The sequence below is a fragment of the Heteronotia binoei genome, chromosome 2 (assembly GCF_032191835.1).
Source record: "Heteronotia binoei isolate CCM8104 ecotype False Entrance Well chromosome 2, APGP_CSIRO_Hbin_v1, whole genome shotgun sequence".
Lineage (NCBI taxonomy): Eukaryota > Metazoa > Chordata > Lepidosauria > Squamata > Gekkonidae > Heteronotia > Heteronotia binoei.
In genome coordinates this window covers 191,334,357-191,347,079 of record NC_083224.1, presented here as the reverse complement: position 1 = coordinate 191,347,079, position 12,723 = coordinate 191,334,357, and the positions used below count along the sequence as shown (strand labels likewise).

General features: G+C 53.9%; 1 protein-coding gene across 1 annotated transcript in view; it reads right to left on the bottom strand.

Annotated features, from left to right (window-relative positions):
* IL12RB1 (interleukin 12 receptor subunit beta 1) overlaps nt 1-12,723 on the bottom strand; it is a 31,558-nt gene that overhangs the window by 7,570 nt on the left and 11,265 nt on the right. The window contains exons 4-12 of the mRNA XM_060233108.1: nt 12,180-12,331; nt 9,555-9,612; nt 6,761-6,871; nt 6,389-6,471; nt 4,312-4,522; nt 2,703-2,870; nt 1,486-1,608; nt 348-503; nt 6-161 (exon numbers count right to left, since the gene is read on the bottom strand). Coding sequence (XP_060089091.1) covers nt 6-161; nt 348-503; nt 1,486-1,608; nt 2,703-2,870; nt 4,312-4,522; nt 6,389-6,471; nt 6,761-6,871; nt 9,555-9,612; nt 12,180-12,331 — 1,218 coding nt within the window. The remainder of the gene's footprint in view (nt 1-5; nt 162-347; nt 504-1,485; nt 1,609-2,702; nt 2,871-4,311; nt 4,523-6,388; nt 6,472-6,760; nt 6,872-9,554; nt 9,613-12,179; nt 12,332-12,723) is intronic.

The window sequence follows — 12,723 nt, the reverse complement described above, 5'->3', positions numbered from 1 at the left end:
CCCACCTGCCGGATGGGTGAGGAAAAACGCAAGGGGCTGGCAAAGCCCGCGTTCTTCTTCTTCCTCCTCCTCAGTGGAGGCCCAGACCCCGACCTGGTAGGCAGTCTGGGGCTGAAGGCCCAGGATTCTGTAGTGTGTCTCTGAGGTGTCGGCTTCATAGTCTGGAAAAGGACAAAGAAGCGTGTCAGGAGGACCGTTGCCTGGGCCTGCCGTCTCTCATAGGGTCTGGGAAAGCCCAGCCACCATCTGTGGAGGCTGCCTGGTGGTTTCCCACCCACCCACCCACTCAACCGAGCAGAGCAGAGCCCCACTCTTGCAGCCAGGCTGGCCCAGGGCCCCAGGCTCACAGCTCACGCTCCCGGCCTGCTTGTCTCTGCAGCAGATGATGTATTTCTTCAGGGCGTCTGGGCATGCCGAGAGGGCTCCGGGGGGCTCCCACTGAAGGACGGCCGAGTCAGCCGTTCTGTTGGTCACGGAGACCTGGATGGGCTCTTCCAGGGAAGCTGCAGGTATGTCAGGGAGAGAGAGAAAGAGCAGCGGCTGCATGTGAGGCCTGCAGCCATCCTTTGCAGGGAGGAGAAGGCTGTCTGCAACCCACCCCCTCTTGCCAGGCTGACCGGAGGCGGCTCATTCACACCATCTGAGCGCAGAGGGGCAGCTGGCTGGTTCCTGACTACTCCCCGCCCCTAACAGATATATGAGCTGGACATAGGGTGGCCAAGTCCAATTCAAGAAATATCTGGGGACTTTGGGGGTGGAACCAGGAGACTTTGAGGGTGGAGCCAGGAGACATTGGGGTGGAGCCAGGAGCAAGGGTATGACCAGTGTAATTGAACTCCAAGATAGTTCTGGCCATCACATTTAAAGGAATTGCACACCTTTTTAAATGTCTTCCTTCCATAGGAAATAATGAAGGATAGGGGCACCTTCTTTTGGGGATCACAGAATTAGACCCCTTGGTCCAATCTTCTGGAAACTTGGGGGGTGTTTTGGGGAGAGGCACTGGATGCAATGCTGCAAATTTGGTGCCAATTCCTAAAAAACAGGCCCCTCCCCAGTGCCCCAGATACCCGCAGATCAATTCTCCATTATTTTCTGTGGGAATAAATCTCCATAGGGAATAACAGAGTTCCCAGCAGACATTTCCCTCCCCTCCCCCCGCTTTCTGACGACCCTGAAGCGGGGGGAGGGCCTCCAACCCGGGGGATCCCCTGCCCCCACCTGGGGATTGGCAACCTAGCTGGACATTTGAGGCTGTTGGGTGCTGAAGAGAAAGGGAATACTATGCGATAGTGAGGGCTGGGAAAGAACTTGACATGGCCGCTGAACAGGCGTCAGGCGAAGGGCTTTAAGAAGCAAGGTGTGGGTATAAAGGCCAAAGGCAACCAGGGCTGGGAGTGACCCAGTGGTCAGGTGGGGGGGTCTGCTTGTTTCCTCTCCTGTTCTCCCAAGGGAACGTCTCCAGGGCAGAACAGCAACACTCACTGTTTCTAGAGAAAAGGTGTGCGAATGCAAAAGTTGACCAGACGCCCGTCTCAGAATCGTGGATTTCTGGAGAGGCCAAAGCGTGCACTGCCAGGCGATAGCATCGGTTGGGCACCAGCGTTCCTAGAACAGAAAACCAGGGACTCTCAGAGAAAGCACTGTTGTCCTACTGTGTGTGTGTTGAGGTGTTGGTGGTATTTCTGTTTTGTAGGGTTGCCAGGCCTGTGCCGGAAAATACCTGGAGACTTTGGGGGTGGAGCCCGGAGAGGGCGGGGTTTGGAGAAAGGAGGGGCCTCAGATCTCCAGGCCTCACCTGGAGGATGGGTTGCCAGGTCTGTGTTGGAAAATACCTGGAGACTTTGGGGGTGGAGCCACGAGAGGGCGGGGTTTGGGGAGGGGAGGGGCCTCAGCGTATTATGCCACAGAGTTAGGGTTGCCAAGTCCAATTTCAGAAATATCTGGGGACTTTGGGGGTGGAGCCAGGAGACTTTGGGGGTGGAGCCAGGAGACACTGGGGTGGAGCTAGGGGGGGAAACGGCGCCAAGGAGCGTGGCGAGCCGCCCCATCTCGGAGCGGGCGGCCGCTGCGCTGCTGCCGCCTCTTCTCCGCTCACCGTAGCTGCTCCTCCGAGATGGGCTCAGGCTGAGCCCATCTCGGAGGAGCAGCTAAAATGAAGCCGAGAAGAGGCGGCAGCAGCGCAGCGCCATCGCCTGCTCCGCCTCTGAGGTTAAATCAGAGAAGGGGAGGGTGGAGGCAGGCCAGGAGCGTGGCGAGCCGCGAGTCCGGGTCCTAAAAGGGCCTAAGCCCATCTTGGAGGAGCAGCTACGGTGAGCAGAGAAGAGGCGGCAGCCGCGCCGCGGCGTTGCCCGCTCCGAGATGGGGCAGCTCGCGTGCTCCTTGGCGCCGTTTCCCCCCTCCCACCGCTTCCGTTTTTTTGGGGAGTGGGGGAAGAGGCTGGAAATCCTGGGGTCCGCCGCCAGGGCGGGAGGGTTGGGAAGCCTACACAGAGTCCCCCCTTCCAAGCGGCCATTTTCTCCAGGGGAGCTGGTCTCTGCCAGCTGGGGATCAGTTGTAAATGTGGGGGATCTCCTGGCCCCATCTGGAGGCTGGCAAGCCAACTTTGCCCCGGTCTGGCAGTGCCCTGAGGAGGCTGAGAAGATTGCAGAGAGGGATGTTCACTGAGGGATGTCGGCAGAGAGGGGAGGGCTCCTCCTCACCTGAGCTTTCCATGGTGGGCGGGCTTAGGGCTTCCTCAATGCACGGCTCCCCTTGGAGGGCCTCACCCAGGGCCTGCGCCTCAAAGCAATAGGCTTCTATGTCCGTCTTCACCATCCACTCGACTGACAGCTGCTTGCCGGACAGACGGCTGTGCAGGAAGGGCAGGTCTGGGGCCAAGAGCAGGGAGAGGACAGAGCTGCCGAGTGGACTTCAGCTGGCCTGGCATCGCTGCCCCCCATCCACAGGGCCTTGGCACAGCTACTCGGCCCCCGCAGACCTTGGGGGACAACCCCTGCCCCTCCCCTGGGGCCACACGACTCAAGGCTTTCCAGAGCGAATCCGTCCAGCAGGGAAAGGGGGAGTTCCTGCATGGGGGGGGGGGAAATCTCTTGCCACCCAACAGAAGAAGATATTGGATTTATATCCCGCCCTCCATGCCGAATCTCAGAGTGGCCTACAATCTCCTTTATCTTGTCCCCCCACAACAGACACCCTATGAGGTGGGTGGGGCTGAGAGGGCTCTCCCAGAAGCTGCCCTTTCAAGAACAGAGTCTCAGAGTGGCCTACAATCTCCTTTCCCTTCCTCCCTCATAACAGACACCCTGTGAGGCGGGTGGGGCTGAGAGAGCTCTCCTATAAGCTGCCCTTTCAAGGACAGAGTAACAGAGTGGCCTACAATTTCCTTTCCTTTCCTCCACCACAACAAACATCCTGTGAGGTGGGTGGGGCTGAGAGAGCTCTCCCAGAAGCTGCCCTTTCAAGAACAGAGTCTCAGAGTGGCCTACAATCTCCTTTCCCTTCCTCCCCCACAACAGACACCCTGTGAGGCGGGTGGGGCTGAGAGAGCTCTTACAGAAGCTGCCCATTCAAGGACAGAGGCTCAGAGCGGCCTACAATCTCCTTTCCCTTCCCCCCCCCACACCAGACACCCTGTGAGGTGGGTGGGCTGAGAGGGCTCCCACAGCAGCTGCCCTTTCAAGGACAGAGTCTCAGAGCGGCCTACAATCTCCTTTCCCTTCCTTCCCCACAACAGACACGCTGTGAGGTGGGTGGGGCTGAGAGGGCTCTCACAGCAGCTGCCCTTTCAAGGACAGCCTACAATCTCTTTTCCCTTCCTCCCTCACAACAGACACCCTGTGAGGTGGGTGGGGCTGAGAGAGCTCTCCCAGAAGCTGCCCTTTCAAGGACAGAGGCTCAGAGCGGCCTACAATCTCCTTTCCCTTCCTCCCCCACAACAGACACCCTGTGAGGTAGGTGGGGCTGAGAGGGCTCTCACAGCAGCTGCCCTTTCAAGGACAGAGTCTCAGAGTGGCCTACAATCTCCTCTCCCTTCCTCCCCCACAACAGACACCCTGTGAGGTGGGTGGGGCTGGAGAGGGCTCTCACAGCAGCTGCCCTTTCAAGGACAACCTCTGCCAGAGCTATGGCAGACCCAAGGCCATTCCAGCAGCTGCAAGTGGAGGAGTGGGGAATCAAACCCAGTTCTCCCAGATAAGAGTCTGCTCACTTAACCACTACACCAAACTGGCTCTCTCAGCACGACTGATGGGGAGGAAGGCTACTGAGGAGGCCACAACGGGACACCCCAGGTGAAGGGGCTGCACTCACCTGCCTCTGGCTCTGCCGGCGGGAGGAGGAAGGTGAAAGGTGGGGCCCGCCCAGCTTGGTTGGAGGCCTGTAGGGAGACGGAGTAGCCAGCCCCAGAGAGGCTGGCTTGATGTCGGCAGGAGGAGACGCTTTCCACTCGCTCCGTACAATTGCAGGGCAGCAGGACAAACAGTAGGTCATACGTCACCTGCCCTTGCTCCTGGCTGGGTCTCTGTGGCAGGGGGGAAGGAAGGAAGAGGGGGTCAGCTTCACGGCCAGCCCCCTGCCCTCTTCTCACTGGCCTTCAGGGAGCAGAGGCTCTTCCAGGCCTCCCACGAAGGCTGAAGCTGGTTCCTTATCCCCAGTTTATTATCTGCTCCTTATTTGCTACTTATTCAACTGAAAACACTGAGGAGAGTCTGATAGCTCTGAAACCCAAACTAAGGTTTGGACCCCCACTTGCCCTACACCCCCATGCTCAGGGGACTCTCCCCTTCTAGGGGACATATGCTGGTTTCTGGTTCTCATGCCAGCTGCTCCAAAGTTGGGTGCCCCAGGACTAGGGTTGCCAAGTCCAATTCAAGAAATATCTGGGGACTTGGGGGTGGAGCCAGGAGGCTTTGGGGGTGGAGCCAGGAGACATTCGGGGTGGAGCCAGGAGCAAGGGTGTGACAAGCATAATTGAACTCCAAGGGAGTTCTGGCCATCATATTTAAAGAGACCGTGCACCTTTTCAATGCCTTCCTTCCATAGGAAATAATGAAGGACAGGGGCACCTTCTTTGGGGGCTCATAGAATTGGACTCCCTAATCCAATCTTTCTGAAACTTGGGGGGTATTTTGGGGAGAGGCTTTGGATGCTATGCTGAAAATTTGGTGCCTCTACCTCAAAACACAGCCCCCCCCAGAGCCCCAGATACCGGCAGATCAATTCTCCATTATTTCCTATGGGAATCAGTCTCCATAAGGAATAAAAGAGTTCCCAGCAGGTATTTCCCCCCCCCCCCGCTTTCTGATGACCCTGAAGCGGGGGGGGGCCCTCCAAATCGGGGGATCCCCTGCCTCCACCTGGGGATTGGCAACCAAACCCAGGACAATCACACAGGCAGACCGCAGGGCCAAGCTGTGCCCCAAAACAATCTTTGGATCAGTCAGGCACTCCGAACCCCACCCTCCTTCTCCACCACCAGTTCTGGGCCTTCCTTCCTTCCTTCCTTCCTTCCTTCCTTCCTTCCTTCCTTCCTTCCTTCCTTCCTTCCTCCCTCCCTCCCTCTTTCCTTGGCATGAAGCAGAATCGCTTCAGCCATTTTGTTCTCACTTGAGCTGCAACCCTCATGCCAGAGAGCGTGAGCCAGAAGACAGCAAGGGAAGCAAAGCGGGGAGAGACAACGCAACACTCTGGGAACGAAAGGAATTTATAGGGATACGTTGAATAGGAACAGCTGCTGGGTTCCCCACCGTGGTGCCCACAGGTGCCTGCCAGGACTCCCCTTGGTGCCCGCTGAAGGCCATTGCGAGGCAGGGCTTTTATCACCGGCCGCCCTCCTTCAAATGGAAGACTGAGTCAGACCGGCAGGCCCCCGGGCCTTCTGTAGTCAACATGGGGCTCTGTTCCCTCTTTCGGATTTCCTTCCTCCCAGGAGGGGTGAGAAGGGACGTTCTGCCTTTGGAGGCAGCCATTTTGGCTCAGCACCCCCTCTTGAAATCCCAAAGATGCCCTCAGCCTCAAAAACATCAGGGATCCCTGCGTTATCGTATCGATGCGCTTGGCACAAAGAAGTCCTGTGGCTTTCCACAAATCACCAAGTGAGGAGAACGACAGACAGCCCCGAGGCCCGCAGGATCGAGGCCACCGAGGCTCTAAGGGGCACACGGAATGGGACTCAGGAGCAGACTGCTGACTCAAGGCCAAATAACGCTGGCTCCTGTGCCCAGGACAGCTGGTGCGTCTGGGGCTAACCAACCCAAGCTGTCTTCAAGGGCTTCCCAGTGTGCAATGCAGCAGTCTAACTGTTGCAGCTACAGTGGAAGCAACTGGGGTGCCTCCTTCTCCTTGGATGCCACAGAGCCAGAGAGTGGCCAGGCGGTCTTTGCATTACCTCCCATTCCAGAGTCACGTTCCTCAGGCCATCACTCCCCAGCTGCCCCATGGTGTAGGTCACGTGTGGACTTTCACGGATTTCTGGAAAGGTCAAAGAGCGCCTGTTTGTCCTGGAAAGTTTCCTCCTCTTCTCCTGACGTTTCCCTTTGTGTTTTATCCAGGGGTGGCCAACGGTAGCTCTCCAGATGTTTTTTTTGCCTACAACTCCCATCAGCCCCAGCCAGCATGGCCAATGGCTGGGGCTGATGGGAGGGGTAGGCTGGCAAAAAACATCTGGAGAGCTTACCGTTGGCCACCCCCGTACTCTTGTTACAGTAGCAGCAGCTGCTGCCGAGCGGGCAAACAGAAACATACAGAAGGACCCTCTCACCTGCTGGAACAATGAGGGGTTCGCTCCACTCACTCCAGGGGCTGCTCCAGTGGGAGGTTCGGTGTCGAATCTGCACCTCGTGCGGGATGTCTTCCTCCACGTGACACAGGACTGGTTGAAGCCAAGCAGAGCAGAGTTTGCCCACAGCCCTGAATCCCTCTCCAGAAGAGCCCAGAAGCCAAACGGAAGACAATCCCTCCCTCCTGGCCAAAGGGACTCCCACTCTGCTTCCAGCGCGGGCTGGCCAGGGGCTCAGTCCTTCCCAGCAGCCTCTGCTTAGAGGTAGACTGCTGTCTGCCATAGAAGTTCTGCTTGGCTCCCAGGATAATGGATGTTAATAGCGCCTGAGCCTCTGTGTGTTCTCTAATCCTATTGCAAACCCCCCTAAGCCAGTTGCCGCCCACAATTCATGTGTAGTAAAGAGGGTTGCCAGACTTCAGGTGGGTCAGACTGCAAACAATAATATACCACAAGCAAATTACTATGAAAATATGGCCCTCCTGAAATATGACATCGTTGACTTACTGGCCAGCTGGAAACCGCATGAAACGACATCTTTTGCCTCCTGCTCCGTAATCGGGAGGTCTAAATTGCTTTAATATACTGTTTTATTGGTCCTAATGGATCCATTTTTAATTGTTGATGCTTTTGTAATCCACCCTGAGCCTGTTTGGTGTAGTGGTTAAGTGTGCGGACTCTTATCTGGGAGAACCGGGTTTGATTCCCCACTCCTTCATTTGCACCTGCTAGCATGGCCTTGGGTCAGCCATAGCTCTGACAGAGGTTGTCCTTGAAAGGGCAGCTGCTGTGAGAGCCCTCTCCAGCCCCACCCACCTCACAGGGTGTCTGTTGTGGGGGAGGAAGGTAAAGGAGATTGTGAGCCGCTCTGAGACTCTTCGGAGTGGAGGGCAGGATATAAATCCAATATCTTCTTCTTCTTCTTGTTTGCTGGGTAGGGCAGAATATAAACGTGTTAAATATAAATCTAGTAAATAAAATATTAAATGAAAAATTATTGCAACTACATTGCCATACCAATTCATAACGACATTGCACAATTAGTCTCATACTGTGCTAACTACATACTTTAACCTGGACCCCAAAATTCATATTTCATAACTCATATTTCATAACTCCTTCCTTGGAGGTTTTTAAACAGAGGCTAGATGGCCATCTGACAGCGATGAAGAGCCTGTGAATTTAGGGTGAGGTTTTTGTGAGTTTCCTGCATTGTGCAGGGGGTTGGACTAGATGACCCTGAAGGTCCCTTCCAACTCTATGATTCTATGATTGTTAAGAGCGGTTCCTCAGTGGAACAGGCTTTCTCAGGAGGTGGTGGGCTCTCCTCCCTTGGAGGTTTTGAAACAGGCTAGATGGCCATCTGACAGCGATGAAGAGCCTGTGAATTTAGGGGGAGGTGTTTGTGAGTTTCCTGCATTGTGCAGAGGGTTGGACTAGATGACCCTGGAGGTCCCTTCCAACTCTAGGATTCGATGATTCTATGTCAAGAACAGCAGGTCCAGATTTATCCTTGTCACGTAAAGATGAGCATTTGATCTTTGTCTTAAATAATGCGATCAAATAGCATCATTCTATCATTATTGGTGGTCATGCCCAATTATTTTACAATACTGGAAAAGAGTTGTTTCGGTGTTAAATCAAATGTTGAGTGTTGATTTGCCAATTGACCCTGTTTTGGTATTGCTCAACTGTGGGATTGACTATGAGGTTGAAAATAGCAAAAGAGATGTTATATCTATATTGTTGTCCATAGCTAAGACTGAACTAGCTACGAAATGGAAAGATAAAAAAACCTCCATCTTTGAGTAATTGGAAAGATAAAATATGGGATTATTTCATTTTAACAAAAATGGCATATTATTCTTCAAATTGTTCTCAATCTTTTGGGGAAAAAAGTTGTGATACCTTGGTTTACAATTGTGATCTTACGAATAACGATATTTTACCACAAAATTCTGTATATCATAACCTGACATATTTTTGATGTTGACAGTAATGAAATCATTTGTTCAATAAAATTCCTTTTATCTGGGGGAAAAAAAATATGAATGGACATTTGTGAGATGTGTAGAAGAGTGGACATGTAGGACAATATTCTGTTTTGCCTTTGGAAAAGTCACAAAGGAAATGGAATCACAGACTGGCTGGTGGAAGGCTCTGTCAGAATGGGATATGTCTGTCTACCGTCCACCTTATGAAGAAATAATTGCGCTTGTATGGTCATATCTCAACGAATATAAAAACTTTCTTCTGAAGCATATACATGACAAAGATAAGTCTTCCAGCGGCTCAAAGCACTTCATTCTTCACTGGGATCTGGACCTGCTGTTCTAGACATGCCTTCTGAAATATGAATTTTGGGGACCAGATTAAAGTATGTGGTTAGCAGTAAGAGAATGATTATGCAATACCGTTACGAAGCTATGCTACACAGAATTGGTATGGTAATGTAGCTGCAATAATTTTCACAGTGATTTGTTCATGGTATTATTATTATTTGCAGTTTAAACTCCAGGTGGGGCCTGGAGTTCTCCTGGAATCACACCATCTCCGGATTACACAGGCCAGTTCCTCTGGAGCAAAGGGCTGCTTGGGAAGGGGGGGGGGCTCTGTGGGCACCACCTCCCTCCAGCCAGGAGCTCCACCCCCAAATTGGGAGGAATTTCCCAACCCAGGGCTGGCAACCCTACTAGTCAGTGCCATAGATTACACTTTCTAAAAATCTACCTGGTCAGCTATCACCTTTCCAAGGGGGTCAGGGAAGCTAACCTACCAACCAGTTTCCCAGTGTTGTCATCGTCCTCTTCCTTCCTGGAATAGTCGCAGTTTCCCTGAAAGCAAAGGAGGCATCCGTCAGAACATTGAGAGGGCTGCTCCCTGCTCTGCCGTGGGGAAGGAATGTAGCCCTTGCTTGGAAACCCAGAGCTCAGAATATCTGGGGTGCTATGTAAGGTCAGTGAAAAGGCCAGGCCAAATCTGTCCTGACCTGGTTGGGCTGCCCCCAAACAAAGACTGCAGCTCCAGGGGTACTGCATTTCCTGTTGCTGCCACTTTTCAGTTGGCACAGGCGGGAGAACTCCTCAAGAAGCAAGCAAGGTAGAAAAAGCGCTTGGCGCTCTGGGGAGATTCAGCACAGCCCCTCCCCCCCCCCCACCCCCGTCTGCCTCTCTTGAGTGATCCTGCGATGGAAGAGGCCTGCTCCGCCCACCTCTCCTTGGCGTTGCCAACTCCTGGAGGGGGTTACTTCTTCTTTCCACTGGGATCGCTCACTGCCACACCACCTGGCATTTGGCGGGAGGGGTCCTGCTAGGAGCTCCTGACTCCCCCTCACAGCTTGAGGCCTCACTGCTACATCCTCTCTTTGTGGAGAAAATCCCCTCACTCTGAGTTTTTAAAGTGTGGGTTTTTCCCCTTCTCTGGAAGGGGCAGGAAGCCAATTCAATTGCCTGCTAATTTACACTGATAGGAAGGAAAGGTCCCCTGTGCAAGCACCAGTCGTTTCCGACTCTGGGGTGATGTTGCTTTCACAACGTTTTCACGGCAGACTTTTTACGGGGTGGTTTGCCATTGCCTTCCCCAGTCATCTACGCTTTCCCACCAGCAAGCTGGGTACTCATTTGACCGACCTCGGGAGGATGGAAGGCTGAGTCAACCTGGAGCCGGCTACCTGAACCCAGCTTCCGCTGGGATCAAACTCGGGTTGTGAGCAGAGGGCTCCGACTGCAGTACTGCAGCTTTACCACTCTGCGCCACAGGGCTCTTGCAAAAGGTAAAGGTAGTCCCCTGTGCAAGCACAGTCGTTTCCGACTGGAGTGACGTTGCTTTCACAATGTTTTCACGGCAGACTTTTTACAGGGTGGTTTGCCATTGCCTTCCCCAGTCTTTTACACTTTCCCCCCAGCAAACTGGGGACTCCTTTTACCAACCTCGGAAGGTTGGAAGGCTGAGTCATCCTGGAGCTGGACACCTGAACCAGCTTCCGCTGGGATTGAACTCGGGTCGTGAGCAGAGGGCTCCGACTGCAGTACTGCAGCTTTACCACTCTGCGTCACAGGGCTAATAGACCCTATGGGAAAACAAACGAAGGGATTTGGTGCTAGGATTCCTGGAGATTCCCCAGAATGCCTTCCAGGCTTGAAGCCAGGATTTTAAAAGTTGGGGAGGGGGGGACATGTAAAAAAGTCAGGGGGCACTTTGTGGCACCCCTCCCCTGACTGCTGCCGCCATGACTCAAGCGCCTGATCTTCTGCCTTGCCACTACTTGAGGGGCCGCACGGGTGAAAGCTGAGAGGCTGGGGCGCCCCCTCCCTCTGCCCCTCCCATACCTGCTGATCGGAGGGCCCTTTCAATGGCATGGGAGGGGCAGTGGCGGCTCGTGGGTCCCCCTCCCCTGCAATTTAAATCACTGAAGGGAGGGAGAGGCGGCCTCTCCACTTCCACTCCAAGGGCAGTGGCAGGAGGAGAGGGAAGGAAGGAAGGTCGGGGGGGGGCAGGCAGGGTGTCAGGGGGCAGGCCCCCCTTAGGCCCCCTGTAGCTACAGGCCTGATGCCTTTCAGGAGGGGTCCCTGGAGGCACCTGCCACTTGCGAGAGTGGAGGGAGGGATGTGGGGCGGGGGGAGACACAGGTTCCGTAAAAGCCCCTCATAGCGGCCATCTTGTGTCTCCCAAGTAATGGCATGTAGATAGGAACCTCATAACACTGTAGGACTATTAGTGACTGCCTGATTTTGATATCAGTTAAGGTATGTCTAGAAAAGGCATTTGTGACCAATTTTCTTTTGAAATCCGTTTGCTGCTCTGCTTAAGGAGGCTTGTAAATATTTTCTTTTCAATAAATCTTATTATTTTTTTCCTGGTTCCCAATCCCAGGCTAGGTACCACCTAGATTTCCCACCATCTTGGACAGGCTAGTGCAAGAGGGGCCCCGGGGTTGGGAGGAAAGCCCCCTAGTTGCAATTGGTCCCCATGGTAACCACTTCCTGGGTAGCCAAGCCTCAGAACCAGGCAGGGAAACTGGAAGTCCTGTTCCTCCAAGAGGACTTTGAATCTGTGCAGAAACAGACCGCATCCCGGAGATATCTGGCAGATCTGACTATGCAGATCCATCCAGAGAAACGCCACGGCTTGGGTCCTGCAAATCCATTCTGCTACTGGTAGAGTCGTACTCCAGAGCACAGAGGCTCTTTTCAGAGGAAAGTCCTGAAGCTGCAGAGTGGATCCCTGGGTCCAGCTGCACCAGATCACTTGATTCAGTGGGAGGCAGAGGTGAAGCAAGGCGGCAGGCTGACCTGCCGCCGTGAAAACCCTGGAGTGGCAGGAAACCCCTGGGAAGGTTGGCACTTGAGGCCGTGTTGCACTGAGCTTGCCCCCAAAGTGCTGGTCTCAACTGGCAACTCACCAAGGCCCATTTCCCCTCCGTGCTGTTGTGCCGAATCCTGACCTCCTTCTTTAAGGGGGGGCAGCCCCAAGAGGGCCGGGGCCACTTCAGGTTCAGTGTCCCCTTCGCTTTGACGCTCTCCATTTTCTCCCTGGGTGGTGCATCGAATTTCACTGGAAGGAGAAGACAGAGGCTAAGACAGTTGGGCTGTGGGGGGGGGGGGGGGGGAGGTTTGCTCTGGGCAGACACAGGGCTTTTTTTTTTAACCAGGAACGCAGTTCCGGCTGGCTTGGCATCAGGGGGTGTGGCCTGATATGCAAATGAGTTCTTTCTGGGCTTTTTCTACAAAAAAGGCCCTATGCGAAACAATGGAGATGTCAGGGGGTGTAGCCTAATATGCAAATGAGTTCCTGCTGGGCTTTTTCCTGCAAAAAAAGCTCTGGGCAGACGTATTTCTTTTGGACCAGCAGTGAGCCTAAAGCCTATCTCCATGTGGGAGGAAACTATATATAATAGTATAGAGACAAAAAGCAAAATGCTCACGGTTAGCACAAGCTGTAATAAA